We start from the raw sequence: 17,704 nt of genomic DNA on the forward strand, positions 1-17,704 counted from the left end.
TGACCTAGCGACGAGGATGCAGAGGCCGGGCTCGCCAGAGCAAGAGGTGATAGCCAGTCCTCACGGTGACCTGTGCGCACCGCGCACCAGGCCCTGCGGGCTAGTGCGGTGGCGGGCCGGCCGCTGCCTGCGCTGGTGCGCCGCCGCCGCTCTGGCGGGCTTCTCTGTGATCTTAGACACTCTCCCTTCACCTTTACTGTTGGCAAGATCAGAGGGCGTTCCTTTCTTTACCCTCTTTTTCCAGAGGGGACCGAACCCCAGGAAAATGACCAAGGGTTGACTCAGAATGTTTACAGACTAACTTTGACAACTAGGACGGGTTTCACTTGTGAGTGGGGGGCAGGAGTAGGGAAATGACTTGTGCAGCCGGGGAGAGGCCTGCAGGGGCGCGAGGCTCCGCCCCCCGGCCCGGCCTCAGCACCACTGTGAGCGGAGCAGGCTGAGGGCCCCGACCTGTGCGCATGCTTGTGAAGACGCTCCTGACAGGCTGCCGCGTCCTCACAGAGGCTGCATCCTGGCTGTGTATGCACGGTGTGTGATGTGAGTACAGTGTGTGTTCAGTGTGTACGTACAGGATGTATGCAGCGTGTGTCTACTGTGTATACACTATGCAGTATACACACATGTGGGTGTGGCGTGTGTGTACAATGTTTATACACCATGTGTATGCAGTATGCATGCGTGTGTACTGTGTATACACTGTGTATACGTGCATGCACATATGATGCGTGCATGTGGTGCGCCGTGCATATGTGCGCGTGTACAGTGCATATACACTGTGTGTATGCCGCGTATGTGCGTGTGTACAATGCATGCAGGTGTGTGTACAGTTCATATATACACCGTGTGTATACAGTATGCATGTGTGTATGATGTGTGTATGGTGTGCGTGCCGTGTATGTATGTAGTATGTGTGCATGCATAATGTACATACCACGTTGCACTATGCGTCCGTGAGCAGTGGCACACACCATGTGTATGCAGTATGTGTGCGTGTATGATGTGTATGGTGTGTGTGCGCACAGTATACACTGTGCAGTAGATGTGTGTGGTATGTGTACAGTGTATGTATGCCGTGTGTCTGAGTGTACCATGTGTATACGCCCTGCAGTGTGTATGTGTGTGTGGTGTGCACGTACACCGGGTGTATGCGCTATGCATGTAGGATGTGTGCAGTACACATGCGTGCACACTGTGTGCACAGGCACGCACTGAGTCGGGTGTTGCGGGTGTGTGACTCCTGGCACAGGCCTTGGTGCTAGCCAGAGGCCTGGCAGTTGTGCTCCACTGTGTGCTGCCGATACTTGTGTGTTCTGCTGCGCAGCTGCAGCCGTGGATGCCGGCACTGTGCATGTGTGTGCTGCTTTGTACCCCCAGTTCTCCTGGCCTTCGGGGTCTGCGTGAAACTCCTTCCCACTTGGGCTGGCTCCCTTCCCTGGGCCTCCTGCCCCCTGCAGGTCTTTCTGCCTGGGCTCACTGGTTCTAGAAACTCCCCCCCACTCCCCCCCCCCCCCCCCCCGCCTCCCGGGCTGTCGGCTACCATTAATTCGTTAGTGTGGCCAGGATGGCATGGCGTTCTCTGGCCTGGGGTGGACTGAAACAGCAAAGGGCCCCCAAACCCTGGCTTGCTGGTGGGGTGTGCACCCTCCCTGGGAGTCTGCTCAGATGTGGAGATGAGAGGCTGGGCCGCAGGGCAGAGCAGACGAGATGTCTAGACCTCCCAGAGCCTGGCTGGCCTGGAGGTGGGTCCACAGTGCTGCCACCCCTGGCCTCTAGGCCTCCGTCCTGCAGAGACCTCAGGGTGAGGCCCCCTGGTGGTGAGGCCAGGGAAGACCCCTTCGCAGGCCCGTGGCTCCTGTGACGCCCGGGGCTGAGGCCGGCCCGGCAGTGCGGCCCGGCCCGGCCCGGCTCGGGGAGGGAGGGCAGAAGTCTCGTGTTTGGGCTGTGTCTGTCTCAATCACCACAAAATAAAAGTGTAGAAAATGCCTGTGGTGTACTAACTCTTCTCTGTATTTAAGAACATGCACTCACAATTAAATTCTGAACTATTTTTGGAGTCACTGCTGCTTTCTAAGTAGAATGCCTATGATGTATGAAACACAGGGAATAAATCAGGATTTGTGTGTGCGTGTGTGTGGTATTACTTGTATTTGTCTTATTAAAAAAATCAGATGTTAGGGGATTCAGTATCAGTTGCTTACGGTACTGGAGGTTGCGCTTTCCTGAAATTTGCTATCATGCTGTGATAGCAGCGGCTCTAAAAAGTTGAACTCTGCCCCAGAGAGGGCAGTGCTCGTTGTAATTATGAACAGCGCGCATGTCAGACCAAGGGCTAATCAGGGCAGTGACAGTGAGAACTAACCGTGAGGCAGGGGACTTGTCTCAGTCCTTGGAGTTCTGCCCTCATGGCTCAGGGCGTGGCCCTTCTTCCCAGCACAGACACAACTCCATAAGATAGGAACGGATCTGCGTGGTGGTGAACACATTGAGCCCCACGGCCGCCTTCCTGCCTGGAGCTCCCCTCAAGGCCCTTTTCAAGACACAGTGAATGGCTCAGAGAGTGATGTTTGGCCAGGGGTTCAGAAGGGGCCACAGTCCTGTGCTCGGGTCACATGTGAGGAGCTGGACACCATGGCTTTGAACATGGATGGGTTGGGGTCATGCTGTGAGCAGTGCCTGGAGTCAGGAAAACCTGTAGGAGCTACCTTCCAGGTAGTTCTTCAGGCAATTCCGGAAAATTCATTAGAAGTGCAGTCAGGTGTTTGCAAAGTAGTGCTTGAGAGAGAAGTGTGGTCAGGACATGGCATGGTTTGGGAACGGTGACCTGGTTGGGCTCTGCAAGGGGCCGTGCTGGCAGCGCGGGGCAGGACCAGGGAGGGCAGGCGGGTGTGCGGGCAGGTGCCTAGGGAGCGGCCGTAGCCAGCAGTGGAGGACCACAGGGGCAAGCTTCCCAGGCGTCTCGGCAAACTCACGAGATGCGGCTCTGGCGAGGCCCCCCACTGTCCGCCGCCGGGCTCCTGTTCTGTTCACCTTCTGGCTTTGGGGTGTGTCTGGGAGCAGGAACTGACCAGGCCCAAAGATAGCAACACCAGCTCCCCTCGCTCCTCTGAGGAGGCGGCGGGGCGGCGAGACCATGCTCTGTCACCCGTGGGAGAAGCCAGTGCTGGAGTGTAGTGTGCAGGGGGTCTGCAGGAACAAGAGGAGCGAGCTGGGGGGCCGGCAATGCGCCCAGGCGGTGGCGCCCCCGTGACCGAAAGAAGGCACGGGAGGCAGGAGGGTGGACCCATCACGGAGGTAACCGCGGTCCTGTTCACACGGCGCTGCCATGCTGTGCGCTCTGGGCTCATGAAGATGCGGGAGCCTGGCATCCGTGGCGCTTAGTGGCTGAAGCCATAGCTTTGGGTTCTAGACGAGGACTGAGGCGGAAGGCTCCGTGTGGCTAGTGATGCGTGGTCCTATCTGGTGGTGCGGAGCGCCTGGGCCTTCCTGTCACAGGAGGGTTCCGAGGCCTTGCTGGGCACACAGCCGCCAGCTGTTTGTCACGCCCCGTGGACAATGGCTCACTTGAACTGTGACTGTTTGGTGGTGGAGGGGGCTTGGCTGGGGGCCTCTTCTTCACAAAGCACAGTGGTGGCTTCCGAGTCCTCTGAAGGCCATGGCCGTAGAGCCCAGGGGAGACCCCGCAGGTGGGCGGGGGCAGGGGCAGACCCCGGCGGAGGAGCAAGCCTCTGCGGGCGGGCTCCGTGTCAGGGCGGCGCTGCTTCCGAGGTTAGGTGTGGGGCAGCACCAAGGGAAACAGCTGGACTTCTTGTTGCCAAAAAGATAAAGATGGGGTGAAAGGCTTAGCCCAATTTTCTCGGCTGAAATGAACCCCAAGGCACTGTTGCTGCTGTTGCTCACGTAGAATCTTTTTTCTCTGCGTTCAGGTGCGGAACCTCACGTACATGGTCACACGCAGGGAAAAGATGAAACGGTCGGTGTGCAAAGTCCAGGAGCAGATATTCAGTCTTTACACTAAGCTCTTGGAGAAAGAAAGAGTTCCAGGTATGCACTGAGTCTTCTTGGCTAAAAGGCAGGGCAGATGTTTGTAAGCCTTAGTACTGTTAAAGGAAAAATGGTCTGTCCTTTTTCTTCCTATAAAAACTTTAAGAAGTACTGATTTTCATCAAGGAAATCATTGAGACCCAATGTTAAGGGGGGTCTCCCACGGGGGGGGTGTTGAGTCCCCTTGTACTGATCAAGCACAAGTCTTGTCTTTCCAATCTCTTCTCTGTAGAATGGGGATACAGCAAGCTTCGCGTTGAAGCTGTCTTGAGACCAGAGTCAGATATTGCAGAGCCTGACTGATATTTAAACATCAGCCCAGCCTTTGGGTTGACCAGTAATACGGGAGACAGCCTGGAGTTCTTGGGGGCCAAGCACAAGTGGGGCATCTTGACTCATCTTGGGTTCTTCTCATCTGTAGGAAAGGCTTACGCTGTGACCAGCATCCTGCAAGTTCAAGTCCCCAAAAGTAGGGCTGGAAGAGTGTGGAAATGGTAGGCAGGTCTGGCCTGCCTTCTGAGGAGTTGAGTGTCTCTGCCCTGGACTGAACTAAGTTGGAGCAGTGTCCTTGTTTGCACTTGCGTTAGTCACCGTTGACTTCTACTTTTCTGCATTTGTGCATTTGTTTCTGCATTGAGATTATTATGACCGGCAGAAACAGCAAACATGAATTAACTTTATCCTTGTGAATGCCTTGGTCAGCTAAACAGATAGTGGCTGAGTTTTGATCTTGATACGTGACACCATTTTAACAGCATTGACTTATTGATACTATTTTAGATCTTTCCTGGCCAGGACTAGGTATTTTCCAGATGTAGCCTACCCACATCATTAGCTGGACCTTGGAGTTGACTGGCAAAGCTCTTAGGAAGTTGTTCCTCGTAGTGTGTTTAGGAAAGATGTTCAGTTCTGATTCTTCAACTTCAGCTTCCATCTCTCCCTTCCCTTATTCCTTCTTGACTTAGTGTTGCCTGGGCTCCATCTAGGTTGGGCCCCTGTGGCTCTTGTCTTGTGGAGGTGACTGTGGAGGTGAGCTCCGAGTGTTCCCCAGGGTCTTGTTGTCCTGTGGAGGTGAGCTCCGAGTGTCCCTCAGGGTCTTCTTGACTTGTCTGTCAAAGCGAGTACTAAGTGTTCCTCGGGGTCCCTGTGGATACTGCCTGCAGGATGTTCTGCATATCAAGGCGAGGGTTTTACTTGTGTGAGCAAGTGGTGTTTCTCACAAGGCTACTGTCCTGAGGTGGCCGTTGTAGGTGCTGTGGGCAGTGGCTCTCCCCACGCCTTCGTGCACTGCCCTGTGGAGCACAGGAGACCCCCAGGGTGGCTCTTCACCTTCCCCACTGGGGACGAGGTCAGATGCCTTCCCTGTGAGGACCTTCCTGGGTAAGGGTGTCGGAGGTCTGCAGACAGACACCTGCTTAAGAATCACTGGCCTCCATTCTGTTTTTCTGTGGTGCCAAGTGTCAGAAATAAAGAAGTATGTCCGTTAGGTGTGGCACCGAAGCCGTCCCGTGGCCTCGCAGATAGGGCCGGTGACGCCTCCCTCCATGTGTGTGGTCGTGGCCGCACGAGCTGTTGTATAGAGGACTGTTGTGCAGGGCGCTGTGCTTTGGGTGGCAGGAGGCTCCTGCAGGAAGGAATTCAGGCCCGCTCACTGGTGGGGTGACTCAAGGCAAACAACACAACATGCAATGACACGTGATTCCGCAGGAAAGGAAGTTCTGCTCCTGTGTTATGGGACTTAGTTCTCGCCGTGATTCACCTCAGAAGACAGTGTGAAGTCATCCTCAGCTCAGGTGTCGTGCAGCTGAATCCCACTGATAGATTTTGTACATGATGGCGGCTTTAAGAAACAAAAGATCCCTCTAACTGTGAAGAGCGGTTGCCTCACAGTCACACGTACGCGTGAGGCGCTGGGGGACGGCGGCTGCCGGGCCCTCCTGCGGGGCGGGGCGGCGGGGCGGACAGGCAGAGGCAGCGAGTGCCTGGCCAGGGGGTCCTGTTTGCAGGAAAGGGTAGTCCTTGAATAGGTAGCTTCATGAAGGACCATATGAATTGTAGCTGGAAGAATCTAGAATACTGAGCATGTATTAATCTGGATTCTCCTAACTGGAAACCAGTTTTTACAGACAGGCTGACGGTTGTACACTGGTGGGTCGGAAGTGCGCGTGGAGCGGGTGGCACTTAGGTCCGGGATTGTTTTGGATTTGCCTTTGTGCTTGTGTGTTCACAGGTGTGCCTTCTTCCTGTGCGTCCTCCTCCTCCCTGGAAAACATGCTTTTGTTTAACAGTCCTGTGGGTCCTGGCACTCCCACCATAGAGGACTTGACGTGGCATTCGGCCTTCTTCAGGAAGCAGATGGGCGCATCCTTGGCCCCGTCACTGAAGAAACTCCATAAACGAGACCCGCTGAGACCCGGGAGCATGGGCAAGGCCTCCCTTCGACGGCCGGGCCTGGCGGGGGGCCGGGGCGGGCTGGGGGCCCCAGGCGGCTTTCTGACCTTTGAAAAGACCTTTGCAGATGCACGCTTCCTATCATCAGCACAAGAGAAAAATGGGGTTGCGACGCCAGACCATGGGAAACGGAGAGACAATCGCTTTCATTGTGATCTCATTAAAGGCGACTTCAAGGACAGGCCTTTGAAACCGAGTCACAAGCCTCTCAGGTCCACAGATTCATCCCAGAGGCACCCGGGCAGCCCCCGCGTTGCCACTCTGCCCGGGGCGGGGCAGTGGGCGCCCGGCGCCCGGAGGGAGGGCGTGCCCAGGTGCAATGGCTCCCTGCTCCGAGCCAGCGGCTCCCAGACTGCAGCCCAAGTGCCTACCACACCTGCCAGCCCGGTGAAAAACTGGGGCGGATTCCGGATTCCAAAGAAGGGGGAGCGGCCGCAGCAGGGAGAGGCCCCTGAGGGGCCCGGCCACCAGCACACAGACTGCCCGTACCTCAGCCTGGGCCGGGCACCGGCCAAGGACCGGGCTAAGAGCAAATTAAAATCTGACCACGAGAATGACGGGTACGCCCCGGACGTAGAACTGAGTGACTCTGAGGGCGAAGCATCGGAGAAGAAATGTCCACAGGCCAGCGGCCCCCTGGGCAGGAGGGCGGACTTCATCCGGAGGAGCATCTTGGCCTCCTGATGGCCGAGGGGGAGAGACCCCCCGACTCCCGGGCTACACACACATTTACTTACAATTCAGATTGGGGTTGTTTTTTTTTTTCAGAGTCATTTATAAATCACTGTTGTGAGAAGTTTGTGTTATTAGCAACTTGTTGAGAAAACAGAAGAGTAGACTAACGTAGGACAGCTAAGGTCAGAAGCTGAGTGTTAAGGGTTACAAGAAGGCAAGGCTTCAGTAGGCCTCTGCATACTGTGTTTCTTGCCCTCTGCATTCTTCCAAAGCACAAACTCTGGGTTCCCTGAATGTACAGAATCCTATCTAGTTCTGCAGAATGGACTGACACCCCGTGGAGCCCTGAGGTGTATTCCTAGGACTGGTCGATTCTACAATCACTCTGGCCCCAAAGGCCATTCTTGTTGCATTGATAGTGTGCAGGCAGCAGCTCTGGGGCTCCCCTGCACCCCGCGTCAGGAGAGTTGGCAGGAAGGGGGCTTCTGGAGGGCTGGGCGTGGGCCCGTGCCACAGGGCTTGGGGAGTCAGGGAAGACGCCGACGGCCCCGCCGCCGGGAGCCCGTGCGTGGCCTGAGACAGTGCTCACCAGTCCCCCTGTCCTTGGCCACGGCCACACCTTTGCCTTCTGCCCTCCCCAGAGCCAATCACTAGTGCACATCGGGGAACCCGGGCCTCCATCGCGAACGGGCTCCCTGAGGAAAACAAGAAGTGAGGTTATATTTTAAACTATAGAAAGGCAATAAGTTGCAATGAGCTCTTACCATTGACCTAGTTATGTAGACAAGAGGTTGAAATGCACCCAGGAATAGGTTTTTGGGGTCAGAGTTCTTATTTGTAACTTGGACTTTCTAATTGCAAATGGCAATAACTAGTAAGTTATCAGCAATAATAAGTTTAGCATTAAATTTGAGAACAATGTTGTAGTGCATATGTATTCAGAAACTGGGTAGTGTTAAGGTCCTGTTAATTTTCTTTGGAATTCAGTGTCGTTGTGAGTCAAACTTACGGGAAGCTTAAGCAGCAATGAGATTTAGAATCACGGGCGTCGGGAGCCAGCCCAGCGTCCCCCACACCGCCCCACAGTCAGTGCCAGCGCTTGCACTCCTGGTTCACTTTCATGTCTGTCCTCGTTGGCAGAGCGGTTCTGCTGCTTAGGAGTGATGCTCCGAGCACTGTAGCTCACTGTTGAGTCTTCCAGGTGACTGTCAACGCCAGGCTTTGTGAGCTCTGTCTTGCTATGCAAGTTTTATCAGATGATTGGATAGCAGATCTGACATGCTCAAGCCAAGTCTTCACTTTTCCAAGTACACTGTAGCTCATTCAGGGGAGGGGAAAGACTGGTTTTTAGACTGACTGCTTCTGAGCCCTGAGGCTCACTGCCAGAGACTGCTGTCCTAAGTAGCTGTTGCTGTGGGCGGCGGAGGCTCTTATCCAAGTTGCACGTTTGCTAGTAGCATAATTTATGGATTTTTTTTTGTAATTTTTGCATACGAGCAAAACCCTTCTGGACAGAGGAGAAGGTTGGACTCCACCTGCAGTTGTCTTTTGATGACAGCTCTCGGTGAGAGGAGGGTTGTAGAGGGGTAATCTGTGAAGCCATAGAAAGAAAATCTAAATTAATGTAGTGTATGGCCTCTCACCACTCAGAGGTACCAGACTCATTTGCACTATTTAGGAATGCTAGTTTTGTGCAAAAAAAAAAAAAATGCCTTACCTGTTTTCCCCCACATTTAGGTTGAAAAGCTTTCAAATGTTCCAAGTTATGCTGAACCAAAAAAACAAAAGAAAAAAAACCCACAAAAAAAGTCCATACTTTATAGTCCTGCTCTGAAATGCCGGTGGTGTGCGGCCCCTGGACAGAGGTGAGAGCTCTGTCGCTGCAGCCGCCCCCAGCCACCCACTGCGTCCTATTAGCATTGGAACCGTTGGCTTTTTCTTTTTCCCTTGTGCATCCTGACCAAGAAATACCTTTGATTATGATCAATGTATTATGTCAAAATGTAGGCTAGTTAAGCTTTTGTAAAGTTGCCTGGAGTGTCATTTGTTAGGTTATAAACACAGGACTTAAATGACGGTTTTATGTGTTGTGTACAAATCTAAATTATTTTAATGGACAAACTTGTCATTACATTTGTAACCTTGTACAGAGGATTTTTCACTATGTGCCTAGCTTGGTGTCCATTCAACTGAATTGAAAAAAAAAAGAGGTGCATGAAGAGCTACAAATCAGAAATTAAACAAAGTCTATGTAGAGATGACTATTTTATATTACACGGCCCAGTCCTGTATTTATTTCTACCCCCTTTTTGAAAGTATTTATAAAACTAGTTGAGGACAACTGTATTTTTTGTTGAACTATTTAGTAGAATTGTGCCTTTTTGTCTGTATGTGAATAAATGCTGTACATTTTGCAATACAGTCACGTCTTTGGGAATCTGATGTGCTGAGGGCCTCCACCACCCACGGCGGGCCGGGCATGGAAGGGGCCTGCCGGCACTGGCAACTCTCCCAGGACATAGTTCTGGGTCTGGAAAGATCCAGTGGTTGGAGCAATCAGGCGTTAGAGACAGAGAAGCCCGTGATTCTGATCCTATAAAGAGAGAGACGGTCTTAGTGGTGGTAGGACGGCAGGGACCGCATGCAGAGCTGAGGTGTGGACACAGGCGGCCAGCGTCGGCTTGGACACGGGAGACAAGATGCCGTGTGAGGGAGGCGGGAAGGCTGCACTCACAAAACGCTTTTCATGGAGTGTTGCTGTTTGGTCTCACTGCAAACAGGGTTGTCCACGTCACTCACTGAAGACTGGTCCAGGGACACAGCCCGAGCCTACAGCTGCTGCGTGCAGAAACGGCCACAGACGGAACACAAGCAGTGAAGCTGGGACAGTCCTCGTGTCCCGTGTTGCTGTAGCTCGCGTGTCCCGTGTTGCTGTAGCTCACGTGTCCCGTGTTGCTGTAGCTCACGTGTCCCGTGTTGCTGTAGCTCGCGTGTCCCGTGTTGCTGTAGCTCGCGTGTCCCGTGTTGCTGTAGCTCGCGTGTCCCGTGTTGCTGTAGCTCGCGTGTCCCGTGTTGCTGTAGCTCGTGTGTCCCGTGTTGCTGTAGCTCGCGTGTCTCCGTGTTGCTATAGCTCGCGTGTCCCGTGTTGCTGTAGCCCGCGTGTCTCCGTGGAGGCTGTAGCTTGCGTGTCCTGTGTTGCTGTAGCTCACGTGTCCCGTGTTGCTGTAGCTCGCGTGTCCCGTGTTGCTGTAGCTCACGTGTCTCCGTGGTGGCTGTAGTTCACGTGTCCCCGTGTTGCTGGTGCTGGTGTCCTCAGGGAGAGCACATTCCCAGGATGACTGGTAATCAGATGTCTTACCAAAGTTGGGCCAGCTTATTTGGGTGTGCATGTGGTGGAACTACTAAAACCTTAACTCTCCTTGCTTCTCCTAACTTACTTGGTTGGCTCCAGAGAGAAGGAGCCACAGAGAGGCCTGGCACAGGTGGCCACGCTGACCTGAAACGTGCCTCAGACTCAGGTTTTCACCCAAGCAATTAGAAAGTGGCTTCTCCTGGTGAAACACTGGCACTGGCCAGTTCACACAAGGCAGCTGGTGAGCCGCAGTGACCTCATCAGCAAGGCGACAACCTTGGCTTCAGGCATAAGGCACGAGTTAAAGGCCTCACGTAAACTGAGAGCAAGCCCGTCTGCGGTGGTCAGTGCCTGCCTTACTCTGGGAGCTAGCCACACGCGCATTGATGTAAGCCCATTCACAGGTGGAGTCTGTGCATCATACGCAAAGAAAAGCTGTCTACACCTGACGCAACACTTGCAACTTCAATCACTGAAGAGCAATTTCATGACTGTTATCCTGGTCCTAGTAGTCATCTATCATGAACACTTTAGGTTGAGCCAAACCTCCAAATCAGCATTTTCAAACATAAAGCACCACGAATCTGGTTATTTTTACATCTGTAACGCCAGTCCCGGTACTGGCAGGATCATGGTCTTGAGGTCCTGAGCTACACAGCAAGAATAACCAAGCCAAAACCATTTACACAGCGCCAAGTGGTGAAGCGCACCATGTGTTACTCTTAACGTGCACAACATGTGATTCCTGATGTGTTTCTACTGAGCTTCCCAACATGCCAACACATGATTCTGACGTGTCACCATGTCCTGGCGATTGCACCAGGTGCCTGTGTTTAGTGTATTAACGTTGAGCGCATGTGTGTTTATTGTATTTATTTTTGTTGAGACCATGTTTGTTTAGTGTATTTATGCTGCGCTCACGTGTTTGTTAAGTAACTTACCTTTGTTGAGCTCATACATTTGTTTGGTGTATTTATGTTACGCTCATGTGTTTGTTAAGTAGTATATTTATGTGGAGCTCATGTTTGTTAAGTGGTGCATTTATGTTGAGGTCACAAATTTAGTCATTTATGTTGGGCTCACATGTTTAGTATATTTATGTTGAGCTCATGTTTGTTAAGTAGTGTATTTATGTTGAGGTCACGTATAGTCACATACGTTGGCACATGTGTTTGTTGTGTAGTGTGTTTGTTGAGCACATGTGTTTGCTTGTTTAGTACATTCATTTATGTTGAGCGCATGGTTTGTTAAGTAGTGTATTTATTTACCATTATAGACTCCCTGCTTATTTCACCTTCTTTTTAATTTTCTCCTCCCACCCTATCTGTCTTGAGATCAGGTATTTATGATAGCTTCAACTATTCTAAATAAATGTAACTTTGCAAGATCATGCTTGAAAATAGTGTATTTGACAGGCACTAGGGGCTCATGTCTGTAATCCTAGCTACTCAGGAGGCTGAGATCTGAGGATCATGGTTCAAAGCCTGGGCAGTAAAGTCTGTGAGACTCTTTTCTCCAAGTTGTCAACTGGGAGCTGTGTCTCCAGTAGCAGAGCACCAACCTTGAGCAAAAATGCTAAAGGAGTCAGAAGCTGGTGGCTCACACCTGTAATCCTAGCTACCCAGGAGGCTGAGATTCAGGATCATGGTTCAAAGCCAGCCTGGGCAAGAAAGTCCATGAGACTCATCTCCAATAAAACAGAAAACTGCAAGTGGCTCTATGGCTCAAGTGGTAGAGTGCTAGCCTTGAGCTGAAGAGCTGAGGGACAGCGCCCAGGCCCAGAGTTCAAGCCCCACAACCAACAAAAAGGAAAAACAAACAAAAAGCTAAGTGATAGCACTCAGGACCTGAGTTCAAGCCCCAGTACCAGCACAAAAAATATACTGTTTAATGAAAGAACTCATGTAATACTGTTTAAAACACCATTTGTTGGATATAATTTAACAACTATAAAATTTAAATTTAAAACCTTCAGGGGCTGGGAAGGTGGCTCAGTGGTAGAGCGCTTGCCTTGCATACTCGAGGCCCTGGGTTCGATTCCTCAGCACCACATAAGCAAACAGAAAAAAGCCGGAAGTGGCGCTGTGGCTCATAGTGGTAGAGCGCTAGCCTTGAGCTGAAGAACTGAGGGACAGCGCCCAGGCCCAGAGTTCAGGCCCCACGACCGGACCCAAAAAAAAAAAAAAATAACCTTCAAAAGCAGGTATTTATTATAACTTCCTGTGCTTAGGTAATTTCTACTGACTTTGGCTTATATCTACTTTTCTAGGTAAAAAAAAATTACCACATAAATTCCACTAGATGATAGGATAGTTTTTGTAGGAAGTCCTAAGTATATGGCTACTTTGATAACTGAATGTGCTTTCTGGACTCAGGGCAAAAATAAAACAACAAAGCTAACTAGCACTTACTCTCGGTGTCAGAACATCTCCGGCTGTCTCTGCATCTGTACTTTCCCATCAAGAGCTGAGGTCAGAGCTGACCTGCGTCCACAAGAAGCACAGAGGTTTAGGAGTCCCACCTCCCGACCCTCCCCACCGGCCGGAGCTCATGCCCTGGCCAGTCTGTGCTCCCTTACAGTCAAAGTGTAGATGAGGCAAAAAATAAAACGAACAGTACAATGTGGCAAACGCACGAGTTCTGCAGACTAAAGATGCAGAAGGGGCCAGGCACTGGTGCTCAGGGGCTGAGGTCGGAGGGTCACTGTTCTGTTCAAAGCCAGCTGGTGAGCCACGTTCAGAAGGATGCTGGTGCTGAGGAGCTCAGTGTGCAGCCTGCCACGCACTGTCCACTGCATTAGAAGGGGTGCTGGTTCCAAGTGAAAATAAATGCAGATGTCCAGCACTTGGTAGACTCTCCACAGACAGACACTGTTAATATACATCAGCAGACTCTTCCTAGTTCCAAGGACCCTCCGATGGACTGGAGCATTTACAGAATGTGAGTATAACTCGCTTCTCTTCTGGTTTGTATCATAAATGCAGGTGCAAGGTTCTTGTCTTTATTCATTACAGCTTCAAGTGCTAAGTTTTTCCTTATATATGCTTTGCTGACTAAAAAAAAATTATCCTCTGAGCCGGCGCCAGTGGCTCACACCTGTCATCCTGGCTACTCAGGAGGCTGAGATCTGAGGATCGCGGTTCAAAGCCAGCCCGGGCAGGAAAGTCCGTGAGACTCATCTCCAATAAACCACTAGAAAACTGGAAGTGGCGCTGTGGCTCAAGTGGTAGAGCGCTAGCCTTGAGCTGAAGAGCTGAGGGACAGTGCCCAGGCCCAGAGTTCAAACCCCACGACTAACCAAAAAAGAAAAAAAAAATTAAGTACTGAAAAGAAATCAAGTGGAGCAGACTCTGCTACTCTACTTGCTGCTGTTCTTGCGTATTCTGCGTGGAGAGGCCGTGGGCTCAGGTGCACGGGTGTCTGTGGGAGGGGCACAGGGATCTCATGGGGGACAGAAGGTGCTGGTGTTGTGAAGAGCTACCTGATGATGTCTTCCTGCTTTGACCTTTGTTATTTAAATACATACCTGCTTTCCTTTCTTATAGAAACACTAAGAACACTGATATTACCAACTGATTTGCCATACTTTGTTTACCATTTGCCCAAACAACAAATCTGTGGTGAACTTTTATAAACATACACCTAAAGGTGTATGTTTAAATATAGATTTAGAGACAGACACTGACAACAATACTGAGGCTGCTTGTGAAGTCTGTCCTTTATCAGCCCTTAAAACGTGCACAGATTTGTTGTTTGGACAAATGGTAAACAAAGTATGGCTCCAGAAGAGATCTACAGTAAAGCGTCTACATCTGGAGCATTTCTCCGGCTGCCTGTTGGGAGCCGCTTTGGTGCATGCCAGGTACGAAACACAGCATTGGCTGAATTGTTGCTAACCGTGTGTCCACACGTGGGGCAGCCGCAGCTTCCACAGCGGAGACATGACAAGCGTGCAGCCTGCCACAGCTCACGGGGCTCACGGGGCTCACGGGGCTCACGGGGCACACGGGGCTCACGGGGCACACAGGGCTCACGGGGCTCACGGGGCTCACGGGGCTCACGGGGCCGCCGCCTCCTCCTCAGCAGACCCGGAGGAAGGCAGACAGGAGAGAAACGGCCCGACTGCCCTCCACGTCAGCGTGTATGACTTCTCTCTTTCATAGTCATTCTCTTCCTTCTTTGATATTTCACAGAAGAAATGATATTGTCTTCGTAAATGATGTCAAAGATGGGAACTAGGGAATGTTAAACACGTGACCTCAATTTACATTAGAAATTAACAGACTTTTTCTGGAAGAAAAATAACCACCATACTCAGTCCTATTGCCAAAACAGCTTCGAATCTCTTACATCTACAGGTCACAGAGGGGGTGACTGTGTGCTCAGCCTGTGACTGTGTGCTCAGTGTGTGACTGTGTGCTCAGCGTGTGACTGTGTGCTCAGCGTGTGACTGTGCTCAGCGTGTGACTGTGTGCTCAGCGTGTGACTGTGTGCTCAGCGTGTGACTGCTCAGCGTGTGACTGTGTGCTCAGCGTGTGACTGTGTGCTCAGCGTGTGACTGTGTGCTCAGCGTGTGACTGCTCAGCGTGTGACTGTGCTCAGTGTGTGACTGTGTGCTCAGCGTGTGACTGTGTGCTCAGCGTGTGACTGTGCTCAGTGTGTGACTGTGCTCAGCGTGTGACTGTGTGCTCAGCGTGTGACTGTGTGCTCAGCGTGTGACTGTGCTCAGTGTGTGACTGTGCTCAGTGTGTGACTGTGTGCTCAGCGTGTGACTGCTCAGCGTGTGACTGTGTGACTGTGTGCTCAGCGTGTGACTGTGCGCTCAGCCTGTGACTGTGCGCTCAGCCTGTGACTGTGCGCTCAGCCTGTGACTGTGCGCTCAGCCTGTGACTGTGCGCTCAGCGTGTGACTGTGTGCTCAGCGTGTGACTGTGCGCTCAGCGTGTGACTGTGTGACTGTGTGCTCAGCGTGTGACTGTGCGCTCAGCCTGTGACTGTGCGCTCAGCCTGTGACTGTGCGCTCAGCCTGTGACTGTGCGCTCAGCCTGTGACTGTGCGCTCAGCGTGTGACTGTGTGCTCAGCGTGTGACTGTGCGCTCAGCGTGTGACTGTGTGCTCAGCGTGTGACTGTGTGCTCAGCGTGTGACTGTGTGCTCAGCGTGTGACTGTGTGCTCAGCGTGTGACTGTGTGCTCAGCCTGTGACTGTGCTCAGCCTGTGACTGTGTGCTCAGCCTGTGACTGTGTGACTGACTGCGTGCTCAGTCTGTGACAGCTTTCCTTTCTGTTGGAGAATCCTCAAATGTTCAAATGTGGAGCCAGTTGGAGAGTTGTTAATACCAGAATGTAGAGTCCTTTTCATTTTAGTACGAAACTATCTGTATCATCTCGCCCTTAACAATTCAGTTCATGAACAACCACTGAAAAGCCCCAGTGTCCCCCAAATTATGCCGAGTGCCCAGAATGCAATGATGTAAGCTCATCCTGCTCACAGATTGCAACAATGTTGAAGAGGCTGATCCAGGGTTACGGCAATGGAGTGAGGCTGATCCAGGGTTACGGCAATGGAGTGAGGCTGATCCAGGGTTAGGGCGATGGAGAGAGTAGGCTGATCCAGAGTTATGGTGATGGAGAGAGTAGGCTGATCCAGAGTTATGGTGATGGAGTGAGGGCTGATCCAGGGTTATGGCGATGGAGTGAGGCTGATCCAGGGTTAGGGCGATGGAGAGAGTAGGCTGATCCAGGGCTACAGTGATGGAGAGAGTAGATTGATCCAGGGTTACAGTGATGGAGAGAGGAGGCTGATCCAGGGTTACAGTGATGGAGAGAGTAGATTGATCCAGGGTTACGGTGATGGAGGGAAGAGGCTGATCCAGGGTTACGGTGATGGAGGGAGGGCTGATCCAGGGTTACGGTGATGGAGAGAGTAGGCTGATCCAGGGTTACAGCAATTTTTTGAGAGTAGGCTGATCCAAGTTTACAAGGAAGAGAGGAGGTTGATCCAGGGTTACAGCAATGGAGAGAGGAGGTTGATCCAGGGTTACAGCAATGGAGAGAGTAGGCTAATTTCACTCAGGGTTACAATGAGGACAAGAAGCTGATCCTGCTCTCAGAAGTCTGGTGAGGAAAGCTTTTGAAAAAGGGTTAATTATAGTTTTGACCAATGCTGAAGGAACAGCTGTACTTTCTCAGTGTTACAGCAAGGGGACGGGCCTAGTTCTGAGTGCCGGGAAGGCTCATCGGGGAGTGACGCTGACAAGAACGTGAAGAAAGTGTAAAGGAAAAGATGAAGGCAGAAGCGAAAGGCAGCTGTGGAGTCAGAGGACGGAGCAGGGGGAGTGGCCAAGGCGGGTCAGCGCCACCATCAGAGGCCCTGGCATTCCCGGTCCACACCCTCTGTGCTCAGGGTCTGCGGGAGGACGTGCACCTGCCTCCCATCAGAAACCCACATCCTCCTCCACTTCCCCTACCTCCTCTGAGCACCTCTCAATCCACAACTTCTATTATCTATCCACAACTACAACAGCTCAAAGCCATTGGCTCTTAAAATCTGCTGTGTGACTAGTAAGCACTGCCTTCTCTAGTACTAAAAATGTCCTAAACTCCTACTAAACATCAGGTTCTGTCCATCCGTGAAACCATGTGTGTCAAAATGAATCACAACCACTTGGCATCATTTGTGAAAACACTGGTTTATTACATGTGAGTTCACAGAATGGATACTTGAGAACTTTAAAAATGAGTTAGGAATAACAACTGGATATAAAATCTCCAAATCCTAAAACCTGAAATAACCAATTCACAAGTTTTCTTAAATTTTTTTTCCTCATGATTAGCATAGCTTGAAAACAGTGATGTTCTTCCAAGGGAAGAGGAGATTAAAACCGGACATGGGATGATGGCAGAGAGTTCCCACTGGATTTGTTCTCCACTGGAGCACTCGTGGCAAGCTCCATTCTCTTAATTACGGGAAACCACCGCGGATCTCCTCTTCACCACCCGCAGGCAGAGTGGAAAACGCCATGCACGCAGCCGAAGCCAAGTCCTGCAAGTGCCATTTCCACTCATGCTAGTCCAACAGTGTCCCCAGTGCCATGCTGTCAGCGAACTACGAAAAGTTTAAGTATTTCCCAGATTCATCATGGAGGCTGCTTTTCTTCTCTGCACTGAAATCACACTGAGCTG

General features: G+C 51.6%; 2 protein-coding genes across 6 annotated transcripts in view; one reads left to right on the forward strand and one right to left on the reverse strand.

Moving 5' to 3' along the window:
- LOC138811416 (protein Jade-1) overlaps positions 1 to 9,805 on the forward strand; it is a 114,537-nt gene extending 104,732 nt beyond the window's left edge. For 4 of the 5 annotated variants that reach the window (XM_069999169.1, XM_069999167.1, XM_069999168.1 and 1 more), the window contains exons 10-11: positions 3,927 to 4,044; positions 6,275 to 9,804. In XM_069999169.1, the coding sequence (XP_069855270.1) occupies positions 3,927 to 4,044; positions 6,275 to 7,179 (1,023 nt within the window). In that variant the 3' untranslated portion in view covers positions 7,180 to 9,804. Of the gene's footprint in view, positions 1 to 3,926; positions 4,045 to 6,274 lie in introns of all 5 variants that reach the window. The other variant, XM_069999166.1, reaches the window with a different exon arrangement.
- Positions 9,806 to 17,213: 7,408 nt separating this feature from the next.
- LOC138811417 (sodium channel and clathrin linker 1-like) overlaps positions 17,214 to 17,704 on the reverse strand; it is a 58,232-nt gene continuing 57,741 nt past the window's right edge. Inside the window, exon 20 of the mRNA XM_069999171.1 lies at positions 17,214 to 17,701. Coding sequence (XP_069855272.1) covers positions 17,639 to 17,701 — 63 coding nt within the window. The 3' untranslated portion in view covers positions 17,214 to 17,638. The remainder of the gene's footprint in view (positions 17,702 to 17,704) is intronic.

This window comes from Dipodomys merriami, unplaced genomic scaffold (assembly GCF_024711535.1).
Source record: "Dipodomys merriami isolate MVZ:Mamm:240054 unplaced genomic scaffold, mDipMer1.0.p SCAF_525, whole genome shotgun sequence".
Taxonomy (NCBI): domain Eukaryota; kingdom Metazoa; phylum Chordata; class Mammalia; order Rodentia; family Heteromyidae; genus Dipodomys; species Dipodomys merriami.